The 23,116-nt window shown below is 60.0% G+C and overlaps 2 protein-coding genes across 5 annotated transcripts in view; one reads left to right on the top strand and one right to left on the bottom strand.

Annotated features, from left to right (window-relative positions):
* Positions 1–5,300, top strand: part of ATG9B (autophagy related 9B) — a 14,761-nt gene extending 9,461 nt beyond the window's left edge. Inside the window, exons 7-15 of the mRNA XM_061198927.1 lie at positions 439–1,193; positions 1,358–1,511; positions 1,692–1,871; positions 2,592–2,828; positions 2,994–3,127; positions 3,306–3,402; positions 3,976–4,099; positions 4,186–4,327; positions 4,490–5,300. Of these exons, the coding sequence (XP_061054910.1) occupies positions 439–1,193; positions 1,358–1,511; positions 1,692–1,871; positions 2,592–2,828; positions 2,994–3,127; positions 3,306–3,402; positions 3,976–4,099; positions 4,186–4,313 (1,809 nt within the window). The 3' untranslated portion in view covers positions 4,314–4,327; positions 4,490–5,300. The remainder of the gene's footprint in view (positions 1–438; positions 1,194–1,357; positions 1,512–1,691; positions 1,872–2,591; positions 2,829–2,993; positions 3,128–3,305; positions 3,403–3,975; positions 4,100–4,185; positions 4,328–4,489) is intronic.
* NOS3 (nitric oxide synthase 3) lies at positions 5,191–23,116 on the bottom strand. Of its 4 annotated transcripts, none has more exons than XM_061198913.1 (26): positions 22,914–23,116; positions 21,525–21,627; positions 21,058–21,206; positions 20,682–20,844; positions 19,234–19,325; positions 19,000–19,141; positions 18,661–18,800; positions 18,383–18,557; positions 17,791–17,892; positions 17,073–17,267; positions 16,872–16,945; positions 16,553–16,697; positions 16,222–16,326; positions 13,336–13,403; positions 12,817–12,933; positions 12,539–12,713; positions 10,629–10,761; positions 10,421–10,499; positions 10,118–10,305; positions 9,389–9,561; positions 8,752–8,962; positions 8,575–8,662; positions 7,433–7,554; positions 6,472–6,620; positions 5,872–6,066; positions 5,191–5,783 (listed from the first exon to the last, which is right to left on the bottom strand). In XM_061198913.1, exons 1-26 carry the CDS (start codon positions 23,069–23,071, stop codon positions 5,622–5,624), a joined length of 3,603 nt encoding a protein of 1,200 aa, XP_061054896.1. In that variant the 5' UTR covers positions 23,072–23,116; the 3' UTR covers positions 5,191–5,621. The 4 variants fall into 4 exon arrangements, with proteins under 4 accessions (XP_061054896.1, XP_061054895.1, XP_061054898.1 ...); XM_061198912.1 differs by having other exon boundaries at positions 21,525–21,642; positions 22,914–23,115; XM_061198915.1 differs by lacking the exon at positions 22,914–23,116 and adding an exon at positions 22,719–22,836 and having other exon boundaries at positions 21,525–21,642.

The following is a 23,116-nucleotide window of genomic DNA, read 5'->3' as shown; positions in this document are numbered from 1 at the left end:
GGCTGGTACCCTAGGAACGGGCAAGAGACTGCCTTGTTACCTGCAGTTGTGATGTACCTTGTATGTGTAGGGCTGTGGGCATGGGGGTGGGGTGGGGTGGTGAGCGGTGGCCAGGAAAACCTGCTCTTAAGGAGCTGAGCTCAGATACCTGTAGAGTTTGGTTTACGAGCTGTTCCTGGGAAGCACATGACTCACGGCCTCAGGAGGGGCAGGGCCCTGAGAACACAGTTCAGAAGAGGATGTGGGGAACTAAGAGGTGCCCCTTGTTGGTGGCAAGGCGAAGGGAGGGTGAGGGGGCAGAAAGCAAAAGGTGGCAGCTTTCGTGCCCGAGAGACACTGGGTGAGGACGGCGGGGATGCATCTCTGGTCACGGGGAGTTTGGGCATCGCCGTGGAGAGGAATCCAGGTGGCTGGCGCTCAGGCGTCCCCTCTCCGCAGGAGGAGCTCAGCTCGGTGCCCTGGGCAGAGGTGCAGTCCCGCCTCCTGGCGCTGCAGAGGAGCGGGGGGCTGTGCGTGCAGCCGAGGCCGCTGACGGAGCTGGACGTCCACCACCGCATCCTGCGCTACACCAACTACCAGGTGGCGCTGGCCAACAAGGGCCTGCTGCCGGCCCGCTGCGCCGTGCCCTGGGGAGGCAGCGCGGCCTTCCTCAGCCGCGGCCTGGCGCTCAACGTCGATCTGCTCCTCTTCCGCGGGCCCTTCTCGTTCTTCCGCGGCGGCTGGGAGCTGCCCGACGCCTACAAGCGCAGCGACCGGCGGGCCGCCCTGGCCGCGCGCTGGCGGCGCACGGTGCTGCTGCTGGCGGCCGTCAACCTGGCGCTGAGCCCGCTGGTGCTGGCCTGGCAGCTGCTGCACGCCTTCTACAGCCGCGCGGAGGTGCTGCGGCGCGAGCCCGGCGCGCTGGGGACGCGCCGCTGGTCCCGCCTGGCCCGCCTGCAGCTGCGCCACTTCAACGAGCTGCCGCACGAGCTGCGCGCGCGCCTGGCCCGCGCCTACTGCCCCGCCGCCGCCTTCCTGCGCGCCGCCGCGCCCCCCGCGCCCCTGCTCGCGCTGCTGGCCCGCCAGCTCGTCTTCTTCGCCGGCGCGCTCTTCGCCGCGCTGCTCGTGCTCACCGTCTACGACGAGGACGTGCTCTCCGTGGAGCACGTGCTCACCGCCATGACCGCGCTCGGGATTGTGGCCACCGTGGCCAGGTGCGATGGGGGAGATGTTCGGGGAGGGATCATTCCTCTGTCCTGGGGCTGAGCCTCCCGCGCATCCCCTGCCGCTCCCACCGCTAGTGGCCCCCCAGCCCTGCATCCCAGCCGCGCATCCTCTGAACGGCAGGCCCCTTCTCCACCCCGATCCCGCCCTCTAGGTCTTTCATTCCGGGTGAGCAGGGCCAAGGGCGTCCGCCGCAAATCCTGCTGCCGGCGGCCTTGGCGCACATGCACTACCTCCCGGAGGAGACCGGCCCTGCCGGCAGGACCAGCGCTTACCGGCAGATGGCGCGGCTGTTGCAATACCGAGCGGTGAGGGTCACGCCCGTAGCGGGGCTGCGGAGGAGGCTTGGCTGCCCGCGGTGTCTGGGGACAAACGGGCTCAGGGCTGGCCCTCCCGGGCGTCGGGGAATGACTGCGTTGGAGGTTTCCTGCTTGGCGAGTTTGGTTGCTCTCAGCAACCCCTTCTGAGCCTCGCCCCTGCTTCCCCAGGTCTCCCTCGCGGAGGAGCTGCTGTCGCCTCTCCTCACCCCACTGTTTCTGCTCTTCTGGTTTCGCCCTCGCGCCTTGGAGATTATTGACTTTTTTCGTCACTTCACTGTAGATGTGGCCGGGGTTGGGGACATCTGTTCCTTTGCTCTTATGGATGTGAAGCGCCATGGCCACCCTCAGGTGAGAGCCTGTCCCTGGCTGTGCGGGGCTGTGGTTTGGTAGGAGTTTGCTTGCCTCACTCAAAGCAGAGCTGCGTTCCACCCCCAGCTTCATTGCCTGCCACCTGTGACCTCGAGTTAGTCACTTCACTTCCCCTTAGGGCCCTCATTTGTCAAATGCAGACAATGACTAGCCAGTGCGTGGGGCTGTTAGGAGGATTACATGAGGTGACATGTGTAGAGCCCTGCCAGAGGTCCCAGCATGTCGTAACACCTGTAAACGGGAACGAAGACCATCAGAGAGGCCGAGAAACGTCTCGGTCAGTGGACGGGGCTGGAGTCAGGCCAGCCCTGGTATCCAGCGTGAACAGGTTTGGCAAAACACCGAGGTCACGCTGTATCCTAGTGCTGAGTCTGGACCCAGGTCCAGTTCTGCGGCTGTGTTTTTGGGTGGTCTTGAGCTAGTCCCCATTCTTTCCAGTTCACCTGGAAAGAAGGAATGGGGGGCTAGTGTCTCCCGTCCTGCCTACCCCAGGGGGCACCCACTGCAGCTATAAAAGTGGTGTTCACGGGAGTTCCCCGGTGGCCTAGTGGTTAGGATTTGGCGCTTTCACTGCCAGGGCCCGGGTTCCATCCCTGGTAGGGGAACTGAGATCCCGCAAGCCACGTGGCACGGCCAAAAAAAAAAAAAAAAAAAAAAAGGTGCTGTTGGCGGCACCTGAAGGACTGTGGTTGCTTTCAGTGGCTCTCGGAGGGAGAGACTGAGGCTTCACTGTCTGAGCGTGCCGAGGACGGGAAGACTGAGCTCTCACTGATGAGGTTCTCCCTGCTTCATCCACAATGGTGCCCCCCAGGCCACAGCTCCAAGTTCCTGGGGCACCTTCGAGGCCGGGTGCAACAAGACGCGGCCGCCTGGGGCGCCAGCTCGGTTCGCAGCACCCCCAGCCCCGGGATCCTCAGCAACTCTGCCTCCCCTCTGGTGAGTTGAAGCCTGGCCTGCCCTGCTGCCCTCACCCCCCGGCCCCTCCCCTCCCTCTGCCTCACCTCTTGTGTTAAGAGGCTTGACAGCCTGCTCTCCTGCCTTCCTTAGACCTCCGCCTCCCCTCCTGTCCTCTCTTCTGACCCTCTCTTCTCTTGCGCCCAGCAGGAGGCCTTCCCAGCCAACCTCTCGATGCAGCCCCTCGTGCCCCCCCAGGACCTGAGCCCCATAGTCCCCTGCCCAGCTGCAGCCACGGCCAGCCTCCTGGCCTCCATTTCCCGAATGACCCAGGACTCAAGGTGAGGGGTGGGGGCCTGAGACGCAGGGAGCAGGGCTGGTGGGGCTGATCCTCCAGGAGAAGGGTGCAGGGGCATGGGGGGAGTGATCAGGAAGGGGAGGTGAAGCCTGGCCCTCCCTGGGGCATGTGGGGACGGGGGGACATGTCTTTTTTTTCATCCACTGTGCCCTCTGTTCTAGCTGTGTGTCCCCAGGAGGCATTGGGGGCCAGAAGCTGGCCCAGCTCCCAGAGCTTGCGTCTGCTGAGATGAGTCTCCACGCCATTTACCTGCACCAGGTGAGTAGAGGGGTGCCAGAAAGAGAAATGCGGGGAGAAAGCAGCTGAACTAAATGGAGAGTGTGGAGGGGCTGGAGTGTAAGGAATTACCCAACAGGAAAGAACACAGTTCAGAAGAGGGTGAGGGGAACTAAGAGGTGCCCCTTGTTGGTGGCAAGGCGAAGGGAGGGCGAGGGGGCAGAAAGGGAAAGAAAGGTGGCAGGTTTCGTGCCCGAGGGACACTGGGCGAGGACGCGAGGACACGTGGGTGTTCGCACTCCTCTCCTGTAATCCTCTTAACAGCCCCGCCCACTGGCTAGTCTTTGTCCTCATTTGACAGATGAGGGCACTAAGGGGAAGTGAAGCGACCAGGTTGAGGTCGCAGGTGGCAAGCAGTGGAGCTGGGGGTGGAACGCAGCTCTGCTTTGAGTGAGGCAAGCAAACTCCTACCAAACCACAGCCCCGCACAGCCAGGGACAGGCTCTAAGCTGAGGGTGGGGGAGGAGATTTCAGCACCCTCTGCACCGAGCCCGGGGGCTGGGCCTCAGGCTGCAGGGCCGGAGGGAGCCCCTCATTCTTCTCCTTTCCGTTTAGCTCCATTGGCGGCAGCAGCAGGAACTGTGGGGCGAGGCTTCACCCTCCTCCCTGTCCAGGCCCTGGTCCAGCCCGCCGCAGACACTCTCACCGGAGGAGGAGAAGCCATCCTGGTCCAGTGATGGTGAGGCGGTCAGGGTGTGTGGGGGACAGACCCCGGGTGAACCGCAGGTATCATGGCACTGCCCAGCTGATGGCTTTTCTCACCAGGCTCCAGTCCTGCTTCCAGCCCCAGACAGCAGTGGAGAACCCAGAGGACCCGGAATCTGTTCCCTGGAGGGTTTCAGGAGCCCACAGACACCCAGAAGGAGCCTGGCCAGGCCACTAGCACTGACTGAGAGGGCTGCTCACGGTCAGTATTGTCTAACGGGTGGAGGCGGGGCAATGAGTAGGACACTGGGTGGAGTCAGACTCGGAGGGATGGGAACAGTGGTGGGAATTTGGGGGTGATGGGGACGGTCATCTCTGGAACCTAAACCCCTGGACTGCTTGTCAAGAGTTTTTCCTCCCCCAGGTTCCCTGGCTTCTTCTCCAGCCACAGGAGATCGGACGAGGTAGAGTGGAAGGGCACGCCGAGCCCTCTTTAAAGACCCCCATGGATGCTTTAGCTGGGCAGAACTTGGGAGTCAATGACGGACTCGCTCCGGAGAAGAGAGAAACGGTAGGAGAGGAGATGCCCAAGGCATCGGGAAACATGTCTTAGAGACAGTCCTCACATGGAGGGGCTAAGAGACAACTATCTGTCCTGGAGTGGTTGCCTGGGAAGAAGTTCCCAAGGGACCTCAAGTTGGAGGGCAGAGCCAAGATGGAGGCCAAGCTACACATAAGGGAGCCATGAGGGACTGGACCCGAAAGGCAGTAGGTTCTTTAGACACATCTGGACTTTAGGTTCCCGTGGGACTTGTGGAAGGGCATGGGGACCGTGAGTGGAAAGACTAGAGAGGCCTGATGTTTTTGGAGTTCACGTTGGTGTGACCTCTGAGGAAGCGGGTCTGGCCCCTCATCCCGTCTGAAACAAGCAGTAAAGTTTGCTGACGGCTGTGCTGCACATCTTTGTGACCTTAGTCCTGGAATCCCCACTCCTGTCAGCTGACGACTGCACCTGCTTCTCAGTCCAGATCAGGGGAGCAACACAGAAGAACTGCCCGTGATTGGCTGGAAACCACCACTGTTCTCCAGGACTCCCTGTCAAAGAATTACCACCTCCACACTGCACAAGTTCAAAGACAAAGCTTGTCATTCATTCTGTAACTGTAATTGACAGCGCTGGGTTAGGCATCTTAGTAGCTCTCATAACTTCTGATCTGGTCTCTTATGGTGAATCTTCAGTAATAAATATTTGAATGATTTAGAGATCAGGCTTCAAGATAAGATACTTCCGAGAGAGGTGAGGGGAATCTAAAATGCACCTAAATAACACAAAAGGGCTCTGGAATACCACTGCTGGGAGACGGCCTTCCAGATTTACTCAGACCTAGGGTAGGCAAACAGACCTAGACAGAGAAAGAGATATTCCCGGGAATCAGGCCAGTCTCCGCGGACTCTGGACAGAGGTGGGACGGCACCTCGGGAGGGGAGGGAGAGGTGGCCGGTTCCGGTCTGACGGCCCCTCTCTCCGCGAACTGAAGCGGAAAGCAAGAGGGCTCTCAGGGGCCAGGGGTGTCTGGGCCGGGCGGGTCGAACGCCCAGGGCACTGCGCCCCGCATATGCCGCTCCTGCAAGGAAAAGCTCTGGGTGCGTATGCGGCTTGTCACCTCCTGGGTGCGCAGCGTGAGCCCGAAAATGTCCTCGTGATAGCGTTGCTGATCCTGGCGGGGGAAAGAGGGCGGGAGATCAAAACCCAAGTCGGAGTTGCCAGCGGGAGTGGCTGCGGCCCCCGGCCCCGCCCCTCCGTACCCGCAGCACGCCGATGACGTCGCCGGCCTCATCCAGCTCCATGTCGCCCTCTGTCGCCAAGATGCGCTGCACCGTCTGCAGGACGCTGGTTGCCATGGTGACATCGCCGCAGACAAACATGTGGCCCCGCTCGAGGCACAGCACGCGGTGCACCTCGGCAGCCAGCTCCGTCCGCAGGATGTCCTGCACGTAGGTCTGAGGGGAGGCGGGGTCAGGGGCAGACCCTGGCGGGGCACCAGGCAGGGAAGGGCAGGCCCCGGGGGTAGCGGGTAGGGTGGGTCCTGGGTGCGGGAAAGATACCCAGCGCACCTGGTGGGGCCTTGGTGCGCTGGGGTGGGGTCTCAAGGGACGGAGCCAAGTAAGGGGCGGGGCATGGGTGAGGGTGGGTGAGACCCAAAGGGGCCTTGGCACGAGGGTGGAGCCGAGGGGGGGGCGGGCGTCTGAGCGCCACTGAGTGGGAGCTGAGGGGTCGGGCGGAGGGTGCGCACTGCAGGGGGCGCGGCCGGCCTGGGCCTGGGCCTAGGCGCGCCGCTGGAGCGCACGTCGGTTCTTCCCCTGTCCCTCGCTTCGGGTTACCCCTGCACCCTCAGGGTCCCGCACCTTAGGGCTGTCGGGTTCCCGGGAGAAGGCGGTGAGGACGCGGCCAAACACCCCCCGCTGCTGGGCGTCCTGCACCTCCTCGCGGTAGAGATGGTCGAGCTGGGAGCACCGGCAGCCGAACACCAAGGTCATGGGGGCAGGCTGCAGCCCTGCAAGCATCACTGCGGCTTGGGAGAGCCCCCCAACCCCCTCCTGGGGACACAGCCCTAGTGACACCTCCCACTGGCTACCCTCACCCAGGCTGAGGGGCCCACCCTTTCCGGCAGAAACAACCACTCAGCTGTTTGGCCTCTAGGAGAGCTGGGATGCTTTCACAGAGATCCTGCCTGACGCTGATTTACAGAGAAGCCGAAGGTCACAGGAGGTGGTGACTTCCCTCTGGTGGCATGGCCAGTAGTGACGCTGTGCTACGCCTGGGGCTTCTGACTCCATGCCCTTTGTACCGTCCAACGCAGCAGTCTGAGACTGTATGGCCCCTTCCCTGCTCCAAGGTATTCTCCCACACCTTCAGTTTCTGCACTCTACACCTTCCTCTGAGTCACAAGCTCCCTTCTTTTGATTTACCAGCTCCCCTGGGCACCCCGTGCCCAACCTGAACACCCTGTAGCTTCCTTGGGTCTCAGACACACCTAGGTGACCTCTGACACAGTCCAGAGTCCACCTGGGGCATATCTGTCTTCTGAGTTCCAGCCCCATCTTCTCCAGACATCCGGGTTCCCTTTGTTGTTAATCCAATCCAACACTACTTTGTGCTGGGCACCAGGAAGCCAGACCAACAGGGCACTGCCCTTGCCTCTAGGCCCCCGACCCCCTGGTCTAATAAACTTCTTGTCACCTTTGTGCCCTGTTCCTTGCCCTCTTTCCTACCCGGTTCCTGCCTTCTAGCCCCCTGCTCTTTTGTGCCCCTAAGTTGTGTGACTCCCTCCTGCCTTCCAGTCATTCCCTTGGGCCCCAGACTCACCTTTGCTCTCGATGTCGTGTAGCCGCTCCTGCCAAAATCCCCGGAAGGGGGCGATGCCAGTGCCTGGGCCCACGAGGATGCAGGGCAAGCTGGGATCAGGCGGCAGCCGGAAGGAGGGAGCCCTAGCCAAGAGACCCTCCATCAGGCCCACTTTGTTTCCCCACATCCCCCATTCTTATCAACCTCAGCAGGGTTGAGAGAGGAGAACTCAGCTTCCACTGAAAATGAGTTAATGCATGTGTCTAGCTCATAGTAAGCGCAAAGTGTTTAATAAAAGAACTTTGCTGATTGGCAGAAACTTCCTGGACCTGTGGTTTCTGGAGGTTGGGTCAAAGGAAATAAAGCTTAAATTTGAATTGAAGAACGTTTTGATGTCTCAGTTCAGGAGATATAGCAAGTATGGGGAAGGGAAGGACAGACAGCCTTTTAGTTCATAATGGGTTCACTGAGTGTCATTATTTTAAACCATAGCCTCGACATTGGCATTTGGTTTGTGTTCACTAGATTGGCAGTTTATCTGTAATTTAGCCTGCTGGATGGGTTTGGGTCACTAGGCCTAGCTGGTGCCATCCTGGGAACTCTTCTTTGTCCCACCTGAGACTTCCAGCTCCTGGGTGCTGGATGGGGCAAGACTTCTGAACACAGCAGGAGGGAAGGGTATCCTGAGATCCTTCACTTTCCTTGAGTGCTCAGTGTTACTATGGTAACCTAACCAGTTCTCCCCGGACTAAATGCGGATGGGGCACAGTTCCCAGGTACCCTGCCTGCCAACATCAGACTGACCCCAGAGATGTCGGGAGGGACACAGCACACCGTCTAAAAGCAACAGGGCCTGCTGGATCGAATCCCAGCCCCGTCTCTGGGAACTGCAGTTTCAAGATAGGGCCCGAAGTCCAAATTAGTGAAAGGCCCCAAACTTAGCCAGAGTTGTGAAGTGGGTGCCCCGTCCTGGATATGTTAAGTGGGGCGTCCCTGCTCCCAATCACACCCTTCACCAAAGCTTCTACCCTCACCCTGTGCAACCCTGTGCAGATCCCTCCACCTGTCCTCGGCCATCCGTGACGCACTCCGCCACCCCTGCTGGGACAGACACTCTCTTCTTGGTGCCCCTCCTGCCCCCATCCCCCGCAGTGCCCACTTACCCCCTGATGAAGCAGGGTACGGGGTCTCCAGTCTTGAGTTGGCTCAGCCATGTGGAGCAGACTCCATAGTGCAGGGGACCCAGCCCATCTAGGGGGGTGGGGAGGGAGGGGGCCAGTGAGGGGTCCATCCCGGGGTCACTGTGTGGTCCTGGCCCTGCCCCTGCTCCCCAGCCTCACCTTGGGTCCTGTATGCCAGCACAGCTACTGTGAGGTGGATCTCTCCTGGATGGGCGCTGGGTGCTGAGCTGACCGAGTAGTACCGGGGCTGGAGCAGGGGCAGCTGGGTGAGGAGTAGCGGGGCAGGCAGTGCCACGGATGGAAACTGCTCGAGCACCTCCAGCAGGGTGGGGCAGCGGAACCACTTCCACTCCTCGTAGCGCCGGGGATCCTGGCGGGGGCAGGGGGCGGTGAGCTTGGAACCTTCTAGCCCTGCCTGATGACCTCCCTTCTTGACCCCTCCGGAGCTGAGCCTCCTGGGGTTTCTCCCTCCTCAGTAGTTCAGGCCAACAAACATTTCTTGAGCACCTTCTCCGTGCTTTTTTTTTTTTTTTTATCCTTTTGGCTGTGCTGTGTGGCACGTGGGATCTTAGTTCCCCGACCAGGGACTGAACCCGCGCCCCCTGCTGTGGAAGCGCGGAGTCCCAACCACTGGACCGCCGGGGAAGCCCCCTCCGTGCTTCTTTAAGGCGAGAGGATTTGGAGATGAGTAGGAACTCCGGAGCTGGGTCTTAGAGCCCCAGCGCGATAGCCAGGTGGGCTCCCCTGCTGGCCCGTCCTGCCTCAGCGGCCCCTGCGCCCCACGGGGCGCCCCCACCTGGCTGAGGGTCTCGAGCTGCTGCTGCTGACTGGGCTCTTCCGCTAGGGTGCTGAGCAGCCGAAGAAGTTGAGGGCTGGGCGGGGAGGTGATGTCCAGGAAGAAGGTGAGAGCCTGGCGCAGCGTACACGGGGGCAGCCGGGGGTCCCGCACCCAGCCGGGAGGAGGGCCACCTGTGGGGGGGGGGGGCACGGGGAGCTCTGAGGACGGGGCCGAGCCGGAATTGCATTGTCTGGGGAGTACAGGGGGACTAACCACCTCACGGTGTCTTATCAGAGGCCTGGCCCTCGAACAGTGGTGGTGGGCCTGTATGGGCAGCCCCCATGCGTGTGTGTGCGTGTGTGTGTGTGTGTGTGTGTGTGTGTGTGTGTGTGTTTGAGGGCCCCTGCTGGACTGCTGTGGTCTGGGCTCCTGCCTTTCCCCGCCCAGCTTGTTTGAACTCCAGGCACTGGTGCAGCAGCAGGTAGACCCGATGCCAGCTACAGAGCGGGCTAGGCTGCTGGGGGTGGGTGGAGTGGGGAAGCCTTTGGAAGGAGCCCAGAGGGAGGGGCGGCCTTCTGCGGGGGGGTGTCGGGGAGTTCTGAGAAGGGAGCCGCCCTCAGTGGACCGTCCAGCAACAAGGCCAGCCCGTCAGGAGGCGGCACAGCGCCTGTGAGTGGAGGTGGCCACTTTCCACCGGATCCTGAACCTGAGGGGACCCTGGGGACCAGAGGGATGGAGCCCCCTGACCTGGGCTGCCCTTCTCCAGCTGCTCCACTGCCACAGACTCGGTGGGTGGCGGCGGGTCCTCCACGCGGCTCATCAGCGCCTCCACGAGCCCCGGCCGGTTGGGCGGGCAGATGCCTATGTGGTCCCCCGGCTGGTACTGGAGCCCCTCCTGGCCTCCAGTGTCCAGGCGCACCAGGATCGTGGCCCGGCTGGGGGTGGGGAGAGGGGGCAGTTATAGGAGGGCTGGGCAGGAGGGGGGCGGAGCCAGGGTCTGGGGGAGGAGGGGCAGGGGCCGGCGTGGTGGGGCCGATTGGTCCTCCTCACGTGGACTTGCTGCTTTGCAGGTTTTCCACCAAGAGGACTGTGGCCTGGAACATCTTCCGCCTGTGCACGTGGATCAGGCCTGAGGGGCGGGGGGCAGATGAGACAGAGCCGGAGCAGGGGACCCGGGCCTGGCCCCTGAGTGAGTCGGTCCCGGGGCCCTGGGGGGAGCTGGGGGTCCAGCAGAGTCAGGGTGAAATCAGGGCCGCACCTGGCAGCAGCTGGAGGCCCTCGGCCTGGGCGCTCAGCCGGTACCTCTGGCGTTTCCAGCTCCGTTTGGGGCTGAAGATGTCCTGGGCCGCGGCCTTGGCATCCTCCCCCACGCAGAACGTCTCACAGGAGGCCTGGGGGGTGAGGAGGTGAGGGCTGAGGCCCTCCAGCCACCAGGGAGGGCCTGGGTGGCGAGGAGCTCAGCGGCGCTGATGCGGGAGATGGAGCTGGGCCTGCTGGGGCCCCAGTCACCACCTTCCATCCCTGGGGCTGCCGGAGCAGAGGCGCCGTTTCAGGTTTGCACCTGTGGGACAGGCAGCCCCTGGGGGCAGGAGGGAGAGTGGAACCGAAACGGAGGCTGAGGCTGACGGCATTGTGTCCTTCAGCCCATTTCGTGTCTTGGCCGCTGTGTTAGCTATTCCTTTGCATGTACTTTTGTCACGTCCACTCGTTAGTTAATCTGGTGAGTGTTAATCTCGTGTCCCAAGGAGCACAGAGCTTGGCACACGGAAGCTTCAGCGAACGCATCTATGCGTTCAGACCTGTGTTCACATTCTCACTCCTAGACTTAGCAGCTTGCAAGCCTCCGTTTCCCCATCTTTACACCTCTTTAGGGTCTGCTGACATGCTTATATAAAGCCCTTAAGTGCTCCTGGAGTGGGCACAGAATTCCAGGGGCCTTGGGAGGGGTCTCCGGCTGGTCTGTCTTCCCCTGCACTGCACACCAGGGGCTAGAGGGGGCCCCTGGGGCAGGACCCCTGGGAGGGTGTGTATCCTATTTGTTTCTGCTCAGGTGCAAGCCTGGCAAACCGCTTGGCCGGCCATCAGCTTGAAATCTAGGGCTCACCCATGATTGGTTGCTCCTTCTCCTCCCATCCGTATCACCAGTCCTGTTAATCTTTCTTTTGTGTGTGTAAAGTCTTATATCTCTTCCTTCCTTCCTTGGCCCCCTCCCTTCCTTCCTACCCCCACTGCTCCCACCCTGGTTAGCTCAGAGCCTTCCTGCTTCTGGCTGGATGCTCCTCCTGTTGGCCCTGGGTCTCTAAAGTGGTGTCCCCAAGCCTCATGCCTGCTCCTCCCTTCTCGTCCCACTCCCAGCTTCCTGCCGATTCCCTCTGTCTGGATTCTTTAGTCTTGTTTCCCATTCCCTCTTCTTCTCCCCAGCAAATGCTCCACCTGTGCTGGCCGGCCCTCCTCCTGGGATGCCCTCCTGCTGCGATGCCCTCCTCCTCGCCATCAGTCCAGACCCGCTGAGCTCAAGCCTGGGGACCTTGGCGGGGCCAGCGCTGCCCTGGGGCAGTGTTAGGACTGGGAGAAGGAGCCCCGTTCAGCTCCAGGCGTAATCCCCAGACCAGGCAGAGCTGCTCTGGAGGAAGCCCAGGCTTAGAAAGTCATAGCCCTGGGCTGGCCCCTCCTGTACTCCCCTAGCCTAGGACCCCCTGCAGTCCAGGCACCCCCCCCCCAAACCTGCCTAGCCTCTGACTTCCTGTAGTTTCTCAGCTTCACCCCTTGCCTCTGACTAACCCTCTCTTGATCCTTCCCTTCTCCCTCCATCCTGCCCTGCACCCCTCCCTCTGTGCCCATGGGGGAGGGTGCGGGCAGCCCGTGCCTGCCTGAGGCTCCCGCCTGTGCCTGCAGGGGCCCTAGCTGCTCCACCCGTGCTGTCAGGGCCATGTTGTCCCTCACCACTCAGGACTCAGCCAGAAGGGCTGGCTGTGCAGTGGCAAAACGAGGGTGGATTTTGGAGGAAGAGGAAGGGGCCAGAGAACCCAACGAGTCGAGGCATCAGTGAGGGCCCCGCCTCCGTAGGTACGGCAGGTCTCGGGAGCAGATGTCGAGGCTGGAGTGACTCGGAACTGGGGGGGGGGAGGGTGGCGGGAGCGAGATGTCGGGACGGGCCCGGGGGCTCACCTGGAAGGCAGCCTGGGCCCAGCCGCGGAAGGCCTCCTCCTGGCCGCATAGCTCATCGCCCTGGCCCAGCTGAAGCAGCCGCTCCCCTCCCAGCTCTTCCAGCCGCGTGTCCACCGCACGAGCAAAGGCGCAGAAATGGGGGTACGCCCGGGAGCCCAGCCCAAACACACAGAACCTGGGGTGCAGGGAGCCGTCAGCGGAGGCCACCTCGTCCCCCGCTCCCAGGGGCCCAGGCAGCTTGCCTCCCCCGTCGCTCCCCTCGCCGAGCCTCCCCGGACCTGAGGGTCCCCAGCGCCCCTGCGCTGTCGGTATTACTGGACTCCTTCCTCTTCCGCCGCCAGGAGGACACCAGCGGGTCCGAGCAGGAGATGCTGTTGAAGCGGATTTTGTAACTCCTGCAAGAGAGGAGGGAGACGGGGTGTCACAGGGGACTGGAGACCAGGCGGGGCCCGGACGCGGCCAGGGGACAGCCTCAGGGTCTCCGGAACAGGCTTGGGATTGGGGCTGCGGCCCCAGGGGGTCTCTGAGCCTCCAGGCCCTGCCTCCCCTCTTGTCTCTGAAGGAGACCTCAGGACTGACGGCCCCTTAGAGCCCCGGGGCCTGGAGTGGGGGGGGATCACAAGGATAGAGGGTGTCCTGAGGCTGCATGAGGGCTGAGGCCTCCGCTCAGCTGTCCTCCAGCTTGTTTTGGGAAAATGATGTGCAGAGCAGCGGGAGAACTCTTTAGACCTCCTTTCCTTTTGTGTCTCCAGATGCCTCACTGTCCCCCCGTCCCCAAAACTCCCATCCCTACTCACTTGTGCTGTTCTGGCCGAGGGGAGCTGTTGTAGGGGCCCGACATCTCCATCAGGGCCGCTGCAAAACTCTGGCGAGGGCAAACGTTGGCATCACGATTAGTTTTGTTTTATTTCAAACTGTACAGAAGTTCATACTACACTGGACTGGCCCTTGTTATTATTATTATTATTATTATTTATGACCTTAAATTTTAATTTGTTTTGAACATTTCAAAAAAAGAGGTATTGGCTTTTTGAAAACATTACAGAAGGTTGTAAAGTAATAAAAGAGAAACTCTTCCCTTCCCTTCCCTCCAGTCTCATCCCCCAAGGCATGTGTACCATGGACAGATGTTAAACTTTCTACAGTTTATTTTTTAAAGTAAAAATGGGACCATATTATGTTTACCTGCTTTTTGTCAATAACCTATCATGGATATCTTTCCAGGTCAACACACCAAGATTGACCTCATTCTTTTTTTTTTTTGGCCACACCATGCGGCTTGTGGGATCTTAGTTTCCTGGCCAGGGATCAAACCCGGGCCCCCTGCAGTGGAAGCACAGAGTCCTAACCACTGGACCGCCAGGGAAATCCCAGACCTCATTCTTTCGAATGACTACATAGCATCCCATCATTTGTAGGTACCATCATGTATGAGACTTCCCCCTGCCTGGGGACATCTGGATGGTCTATGCACAATGCTCGAACACTCATATACGCCTGTTTCCTCCTTTGCATATTTCAGTAGGGTAGTCCTTAGAAGTGGAACTGCTGAGTCAGAGGATTTAAAAGCTTGGTGGCGTAGTCAAATGGTCCTCTAGCGTCAGGATAGAGGAGTGCTCTTTCCTCACTCCCGTCCACACTGGATGTGACCAGTCCAATCTGATAGGTGGAAAATGGCTCTCAGTCTCCCTGCATTGCCCTGATCACTAGTGGCACTGATATCTTCTAGGAAGCTGAGCCGTATCATATGCTGCCACGGAAATAGCTTAGAACTACATGCGACAATCTTTACACAGGAAAAAACAAAACACGGCAAGGCCATAATATCCTAGGGTTAACTGTAGATGCATTTAGATGGTGAGTCTACAGGCTCACCGTAATTAGCATGTACTACCTTAATTTTATTTTTTGAACATTTTCTTGAAGTGTAATGTACATACAGAAAAGCACCCATGTTATAAATGCACAGCTTTACAGATTTTCATAAACTGAACCTACCTGTGTAATCAGCATCCCATCAAGAAACATCACCAGCATCCTAGAAGTCACCTTGGTGTCACCCCACCCCAGTTACTCCCCACCCCTTCTCTGGGGTAACCACCCGGTCTCCTGATTAAAACCCCACGGAATTGTTTTGCCTCTTTCTGAAGCTGATACAAAGTGAGTCCCGTGGTCTGATTCTTTCGTGTCTGGCTTCTTTCCCTCTGCGTGATGTTTGAGATTCATCTGTTTTGTTGTGTGTGGTTGTAATTTGTTCACCCTCATTGCTGCATTGCATTTGAATAGACCACGATGTATTTATCCATTCTACGGCTGAGAGTCATTTGAACTGTTTCCAGTGTGGGGATATCATGAACAGTGCTGCTATAAATATTCTTGTTTGTGTTGTTAGTAAATATATGCCATTTTCTGTAGGGCAATTTCCTAGGTTTGCTCCATTTAGAAAAATTTGAGGTAAAATGTACATACGTTGAAATGCACGGAACTTAAGGGTGCAGTTCAATCAGTTTGGCTGTACGGCAGTTTCATTAAAAAAAAAAAAAGTTAAACATAACATCTACCCACTGACCTAGCAATCCCACTCCTAGGTATTTATCCAAGAGAAATGAAAACATAAGGCCACAAAAGCCTTGTACAGAAATGTTCATAACAGCTTTATTCACAATAGCCAAGCGCTGGAAACGGCCCAGATGTCCGTCAGCAGTGAAGGAGAGAAATAAACTGCTCATGCCATGGGCGTGGCTCAGCCATGGAGAGGAATGAACCACTGAATCACTCAACAGTGAGATGAACCTCCAAAGCAGGGTGAGTGAAAGAAGCCAGAATACCGTGCTCCCCTATCTATGATGTTCTAGACCAGGCAACAGGAATCAGGACGGTGGTCGCCTTTGGTGGGGAGATTGGGAGGTGGATTGACTTGGGGAGTTGACAAGGGGACTTTCTAAGTGATGGAAATGTTCTCTGTCTTGATAGGGTCGTGGGTCACATGGATGTAACTATTACTTTTATACTAAAAAAAGTTAGTGACTCTAGTTTCTTTAAAAGGCAGGTCAGAAGCAGGACTGAATGGGCAGCAAGGCAGGGGAGAAGGCTTCCATGAGCATTCTGCTCTAGGGGACTTGAGGAGGTACTTAGTGCTAAGAAGGCATTTAGAAAGAGAAGCAGATAAGGGCTCCAGAAATGAATGTTCCTGGGGGCGGCCAGAGACAGAGAAGCAGGAAAGACAGTGATTAACAATAAAGTGTTCAGTGGTGGGACTCTAGTTTGTTTCTTTCAAGATTTGTTCAGAAAGTGAAGTTTCCTAATCTCTGTTGGCATCTGAGCAGTGCTCTTTTCTTTTGTTAAGAAAAGAAGAAATGACAAAGCTGAGATCTCGCTTTAAGTGCCGTCTTTGCCATTTGTCAATGCCTGGCCAGCCAGGAAGTGCCTTCCGTGTATTAAACACTTGCTCTGATAATGGAAATGACTTGGGGACCCGGCTAAGCAGGTGTGTGTGTGTGTGGGGCAGCCGCAATGGTGGGCCTGGAGTGTGGTTTGTGCAGGCCCTTGTGTCCCAGTGGACTGTCCACGCTCCTACTGTCACGGCATCTCCGCTTTCCATCATGGGGTTGGGGGTCCTGCCCAGCCATTCCAATTTTGAGTCTCCCCTCATTCCCAGCGGCCCCTTTCCTGGCAGGCCTCACCTCTCCATTCTCTGGGGGATCGCCATTCCCAAAGGTGCTGGTCACCACCAACACCAGCGTCTCGTGCTCCAGGGACACCACGTCATACTCATCCATGCACAGGACCTGTGGGCAAGGAGAAGACCATGTGCTGTGCTGCCCTGGTTCTTTTTATTCTAGCCCTCCCAGCAGGGCAAGATTCAGGCCCCGACTCGATCCCTGAATCCCTGAGGATCCCGGGGTTCCTCGTGGGCCCTGCCTTGTGACCCTCTCCTGTTCTCCAGGGTGTGTCTGAAGGGGGGCAGAACCCCCCCCTTCTTTTCAGATCCCTGCCCTCTGGGCTCAGTCCTACCCGAGGGTCGAAGGCCTTCCGGAAGAGCCTCCCCAGCTGCTGTGCGTAGCTCTGGGCCCGGCCGGTCTCGGAGGCGTACAGAATGGTCGCCTTCACTCGCTTCGCCATCACGGTGCCCATGAGTGAGGCAGAGATCTTCACCGCACTGTGGGCAAGGGTGGGGTGAAGGGGTCCCAGGCGCACGGAGACAGGGCCTCCCCAGGCGCGTGACCCAAGAAAGGTCTTGGTGGGTGTGGAGGGGTGGAGTGCCCAGACCACTGCTGGCGATGGGGTGAGGGTCTGGGTGTGGGGGGGAGGGCAGCACTCCCAGGGCACCTACTTGGCCACTTCCTTAAAGGTCTTCTTCCTGGTGATGCCGGTGCCCTTGGCTGTGCTCCCCTTCCAGGGGTCTGGCTACAGGGAAGCGATGGGGGGGGGTGGGAGTGGAGGGAGAGGTAAGGAGAGAGAACAGAAGGTTGGAGGCCCCTGGGGCTGCTCAGTTAGAGCTGGCATGGTGGGCAAGAGCCAGTGGGGTGGGCACCTGGTAGCGGAAAGCAGGGGACAGGACATAGTTGACCATCTCCTGATGGAAGACTGGGGTGAGGCTGCCCGAGATGGGGGGCACGATCCAGGCCCAGTCGGCAGGGCAGCCCCCCCTGGCCTTCTGTTCGTTCTCCAGGTGCTTCATGAAGGAGGCTGTGGCAGCGTGGTGGTCCACAATGGTCACTTTGGCGAGCTGGGGTGAGGGAGGGAAGGAGGGACGGGCTTAGACTCAGCCCACAGACCCTGCGCTTCCGTCACCCCAAACCCAACATCTACCGTCTTCCCTGAACCAGTGTCGCCCCTAAGTGCGGCACGCGTGGTCAGGCTCCAAATCCAGCAGGCAAAAGGAGCGCCAATCTGTGCTCTCTGTATGCCTCCCGCACGAAAATAGCCGCAACTCTCGAGACCACATAGAAGTACTCAGCAGGCACTAGCTTCCTCAAATTACAATGCTCAGCATGCCCTCGTCCTGGAATTAGAGTTTCCAGAATCCAGTGGGCCCCACAAACTGCAATACCCACTATGCCCTGGGGACCAGAATTACTGAGCATGCACTAATCGGCTAGGTTCCCATAGTTACAGCGCCTGGGACTACAGGCCCGGCGTGCCCCGTGGAACTCTTTCCAGCTTTCTCCGACCCCCGGCCCAGTTTCTAAGTGCCTCCCTCTCTTCCAGCCCCAATCCCTTGCGCTCCTGGCCAGTCGGGGCCTGTGTACCTGGTAACTGTGCAGCACAGCCAAGTTGATTTCCACGGCTGCCTTGTCTTTCCACAGGGATGAGGTGGTCCGGGTATCCAGGTCCATGCAGACTGCCACATCCTGGGAGCAGGGGTGCACGGCAATGGTTGGCAGGGGATGGGGGAGGGTGGGTGGAGAACATCTTTGTCTCCAGCTCGTGAGTGGAAGGGGTGAGGGTGGGTGGGTGGCCAGCAGGAGGCCTGACTGCTTCATTTGGGGCTGATTCAGGTTCTTGCCTGCAAAGGCACCACAGGGCAGAGAGGGACCCAGGGGCCGGCCACTTCTCAGCCCCGGGCCTTAATTTCTCATCTCTAAAATGGGTTTTAACATGTTTTGAGTCAAAATATGCTTTGAGAAACTGGTGAAAGCTATAGCTACAGCTCCTATCCCCAGAAAAATAACTGCATCTTCGCACGCAGGCACATACACCCCTTTCCCCTGACCTTGGTGGTTCCAGAGCCCTCCTCTGCAGTTCTAGGTCAGGAGGCAGAGCGGACCTGACCTTGTTCAGATTCTCCATGTTGCCGACATCCTATACATGCCCCCAACCGCCCCGCCCACTGGTCCTCACCTCCAGGATGTTGTAGCGGTGAGGATCACACAGGTTCCGTGTGCCAATCTCCGTGCTCATGTACCAGCCGCTGAAGGGGGCTGCAGGGAACTCCAGGCCCCCAATTTCCAGCAGCATATTGGACACTGCTGGGAGGGCGTACCAGCGCAGGCCCAGAGCCGAGAACCACTCCAGCCTGGGGGCGTGAGGCCGTGGGATCAGCCCTGTGGAGCCTTGCCTACCTGGCCACCCCCTGGGCAGCCCCCTCCTCCACCCGTCCCGGCCCCTCTCGTGCTCACGTGGGGTGCTCCAGGGGCACCTCGAGGACCAGTTCGGGGGGCAGAACAAAGAGTTCTGGAGCCTCATCTGGGGTCTGCAGCAGCAGGGGCAGCACATCAAAGCGGCCGTTTCCTGGGGTCCAGCCGTGCTGGATGCAGAGCTGCAGGGAGAGGGGCCGGAGATGGGAGTGAGGGGCCCAACCTTGTGCCCTCCTCAGGGACCCCCTTCTTTGGCATCTCCCATCCTTCATCTCAGTGAGGTCCCCTCTCCCTGCTGCGCTGACCGCTCTTTGACTGGACCCTTTTGCCTCCTCCCAGAGCCCTCGGGCTGGCCTCCCGTTTCCACCCGCCCACGCCCACCTCGGTGATCTCCACGTTGGCTGGGTCCCCCCTCACGGAGCCGTCCTGCTGCCTGTAGCCCGCGTAGCGCACCAGTTGGCTGTTCCAGATTCGGAAGTCTCCGCGGCCCGGAGTACGCTGGGGGAACACTGTGATGGCCGAACTGACGTGGGGACGAGAGCTGGTCAGAGCCCAAGTTCACTGCCTGTGCCTGGGGGGGGGGTTGGGGTCTCGAGCAGGGTGGGGGGCACTCACCGGAGGTTGCCCCGGTTGGTGGCGTACTTGATATGGTTGCAGATGCAGGTGAACATCTCCTGTGCAGAGCTGCAATCCCGCGCATCGAACACCTGAGCCATCCGAGGCAGGGAGACAGGAGGGAGATGGGGGTCTTGAGTCTCAGCCCCAGGAGAAGGCAAGGACGCAGGGCAGGGACTAGTGACCTTGTCTGCAGCCTTCGAAGGCTGGGGGGGGTCACAAGCTGTGAACCATGGTTCCTTCTCCCCTTGGGAGCCTCCCTGACCGTTTGCACCCACACTGACCCTTCCTGCCCTGCACCCCACACACCCGGCATAGTCTGGCCTGTTTCTTATCTGCTTGCCGGGGCAAGTGTCTCCCCATCCCTACAGAAGCTGACTTGGCACCTGGTACAGAGGAGGGACCCAGTCACTGCCAAACTGATGATCGGGGAAGGGCACCAACTGATGGGGATGCCGCCTGGGGGTGTGGGTGGCGAGTTCCCCATTTCTCATGGCGCTCGAGCAAAAGCAGGTGACCCCAGCCAGTCTTCTGACTCTCCTTGAGCACACTGATGATGGGAAGGGGGGGGCTGCAGTCGGTGGTCTCCGGGGACTCTGCCCATCCTGACATTCCGAAGCAAGGAGGAGCCATCCTGACTGGTGGGGTGGAGGCCCCAGCAAGAGGCTGGGAGGTCCCTTTCCTGCTTCAGGGAGGAGGGGACTTGTGTTGGTGATAGGGGCAGCGGTGACAGTGGCTGGCCTGGGGCCAGGAGCGGGGTCAAATACGGAATCTCTGTTGGGTTCAGAGTTGAGCTAGAGCTTTGAACAACTTAAAGCATTTTGTTAAGTGTCAGACAGGATTGTTCTGATTTTATTTGAGCCTCCTTTGGGATTTACTCAGCACATGGCTTTCTTCCAAATTCTCTGGTGTCCAGTTACAACTAAGGAGGCCAAGGTCATGGATCCAGTTCCCCTGTGGGTCAGCTTGCTTCTCGTAGTGCCGGGCCACAGGCTGTTCCAGTAACCCACGGGAGCTGTGAGTCATACGGTGGGGCGTGTGAAGGAGGGTGTGAGGCCGAGGCTCTGGGGGGCCGGCAGGGGGCAGTGTGTTCGGGGTGAGGACGCTGGGCTGGGCAAGCGGGGGCCGTTTTTGGAAGACTGCTCCTGTTGCCCTGACCATACCCCCCAGGGATCACCGCTCAGCTGTCCTCACCTACTCAGTGCATCCGTCTGTCCATCTGGGTGATTCTCCCCCCCCAGACAGCCAAGGCGCTGCTATGGGGCTTAACGACCAGGTGTTAGCTGCTGGGCTGTGGGCGCCCCTGGGGCACCAGTCTCTAAGGGAATGGGCGGGGTCTCCCCACTGCTCGGGAACCCCCGCGGGAAGCCTCAGGAGATGTCGCACCCCATCTTTTCCTCTCCTGTGTCCCCCTGTCCCCACACTGGGTGCTGGCTAGCCAGCCACACCTGCAGCTTCCCCCACTGGATCCGGCCCACGCAGCGGGGGGCGTTGCGCCAGGCCTGCTTGGCCCCGAACACCAGCTCGCTCTCACGAAGCTGGTAGGTGCCCGTGGCCCCCACCTCGGCTTCCACTTCCTGAAGCCGCTCCTTGTGAGCCTGGGAGCCGCTCCTGGGGAGGAGAGGGGAGCAAGAGGAAGTCGTGGGCCGGGGAGGGCCCCCAGGCTTGGTGAGGGTTTGGCGAGTGTGGCGGTGTTGAGCTCCGGCCCCACGTGGTACCGGGACGGGGGGAATGCGAGGGGCCCCGGGGGAAGTGTCACCGTCTCTAGGTCTCAGCAGGACCAAGGACAAGGGTGGGCTGCGGGTCTTGGGGTGGGGGGCTCACCTCTTGATGGAGCTGTAGTATTGGTTGATGAAGTCCCTGGCCTGACTCAGCAGCTGCTCAGGGGGTGGAGGGCCCTGGGAGGGTCGGCTCTGCAGTTTCCGTGGAAACACCAGGGAGCCCAGGCAGCGTCTGGGGGTGCAGGGCCCGTCCTGGGTCGGGGTGGGGGGCGGTGGCCGAAAGAGCAGGGAGCATCAGGTCAGGACCAGATCGGGGCTGGGGGGCAGGGCCTGGAGGCAGAGTCTGGGGCAGAGGGAGGGAGGGTCCCGGGAGGTGTGGGTTGGGCCCCCCGACCCCCCGCTAAGACTGGAAATAGCCGAGAGGTTGGGCTGGGTCAGGGAGGCTGAGAGTGATCAAGTCCCTTGCACGTTCCTTGGCTCCTCAGGTTCTTCCCGGTCTCCTCTCCCTTAGAGGGGACGGGCCTCGGCCATCTTGACCTTGACTTGGGATATGGGGGCTCCAGGCCTTACCTGCTGTGACTGCGCACACAGAGTGTCGTACGTGATGCTCCCCACCTCCCAGTTCTTCACACGGGGGAACTTGGGCCCCTCTGGAGGCCGGGTTAGCTGGGGGCTGTTGGGAGCCGGGCTGGGGTCATGGGAGAGAAGTGTGTGACCCTTTGGACGTGCCCCAGAGACCTCTCCGACAGCATTAAGCATCCAATGATTGCTTGCTTGCTTGCCATGTGCTTTCTCACCCTTCCTCCCAGCCCTCGCAACAGCCTTGGAAGGTAAGCAGTATTGCACCCCGTTTACAGATGGGAGATCTGAGGCTCAGAGAAGTTAAGGATCTTGCCAAGGGCCGCACGGGCAGAGCTGCCCCTTCTCCACCCAGGCCCGCCTCACTCCTCTGGATGCTCAGCCAGACCCTGGGCTCCCGGGGCTGCGGCGCTGGGATCCTGAGACCCTGGCCCAAGGCTGAGTCCTCATCCCCACTGCCTCCTCTGGACATGGGGTGTCCAGCCCCCTGAGGTTGAGATGAGCCCGGCCTGGAGGGGACGGAGCCCCAGGAAGCCCCGGCAGGGATTCCTCAGTCCAGATTTCCCTCCGGCCTCAGAGGCCTTATCACTTCCTCCCAGGGCTGCCAGCCCAGCCTCGGGGAGGAAGGGAGGGACGCAGGCCTCCGTGCGCCTGTGCGGCCAGGCCCCCGGCCCCTTCGCCCTTCCGCGCAGAGCTGCCTGCAGCCTGGCCACCCCGGCTGGCCGGTCACCCCACCTGGCCTCGGGCTGCGTCCTTACTCTCTCCAGGGACCTCTGCCCCAGGGGGGCCCCTGCTGGGGTCTGGGGCTGCAGGGTCAGTTTTGGGGCTGATGGCCAGTGGGAGGAGGGGCCTGGAGCAGGGGAAAAGGGCCTAGCTGCTGTGTCTTCTCAGTTCTTCCCGAGGGCCTCAGTCTCTCCCCCATCCTCTCACTCCCTTGTACCTACCTCTCCCCAGCTCCTTTCCACTCCTGTTAAATAATCATGGCTGTTTGTCGGTCTTGCCGTGAGCTAGAAACTTACAACAACTCCGTGGGGTCAAGTACTGCTATATCCATATTTTGTATAAACGGAGGTTCAGAGAGGTTAAGTAACTTGCTCAAAGTCAAACAGCTCTTGGCAGCAGAGCAGCATTCAAACCCTGGCCATTCGCACCTGGTAAGCTGGAACCCTTACCCCCGACCTTCACCTGTTGCCTGCCGGCCTGGATCCCGGTCTCTTGTCTGAGCCTCCCTGACCATCTTGTTCTGTCCACGCTGACAGCCGTTTGGGTTGGCGACCTGGCCCTCCTGACTGGGCTGCAGGCTCCAGCCCTTCCAAGCTGGGTCTTTAGGCCTTGACATCTGCCCCCCTGCCACCTGTTCCTAGCCTCCGCAGCCCTCACCTGTGGTCTGGCGCGGGCGGGGGTGCGGGTGCCGGTGCCCGGCTGGGCTCGGGTGCTGGGGAGGCCGGGCCCTGCTTGCTGCACAGCCCGAGGCCCAGCCCTAGCCCCAGGCCGCAGGGTGGCCCGGGCTCCTGGCCCACGCTCTTCAAGTTGCCCATGTCGACTTCGGCCGCGTCTGCTCTGTGGCTCCCGGCAGAGCCTCA

The sequence above is a fragment of the Eubalaena glacialis genome, chromosome 8 (genome assembly GCF_028564815.1).
Source record: "Eubalaena glacialis isolate mEubGla1 chromosome 8, mEubGla1.1.hap2.+ XY, whole genome shotgun sequence".
NCBI classification, from domain to species: domain Eukaryota; kingdom Metazoa; phylum Chordata; class Mammalia; order Artiodactyla; family Balaenidae; genus Eubalaena; species Eubalaena glacialis.
The sequence above is the reverse complement of the archived record's forward strand: the minus strand, read 5'-3'. Positions and strand labels throughout refer to the sequence as shown.

Bases quoted from the DNA above. Each gene is read 5' to 3' on its own strand.
- NOS3 (XM_061198912.1), bottom strand. From the start codon at position 23,071: ATGGGCAACTTGAAGAGCGTGGGCCAGGAGCCCGGGCCACCCTGCGGC. The intron at 19,326-20,681 runs GTGTGGCTGGCT...CGGATGGCTCAG, and splicing joins TCCAGTGGGGGAAGCTGCAG to GTGTTCGATGCGCGGGATTG. The intron at 9,562-10,117 runs GTCAGGGGGCTC...CCCCCCCCACAG, and splicing joins GCTGGAGAAGGGCAGCCCAG to GTGGCCCTCCTCCCGGCTGG.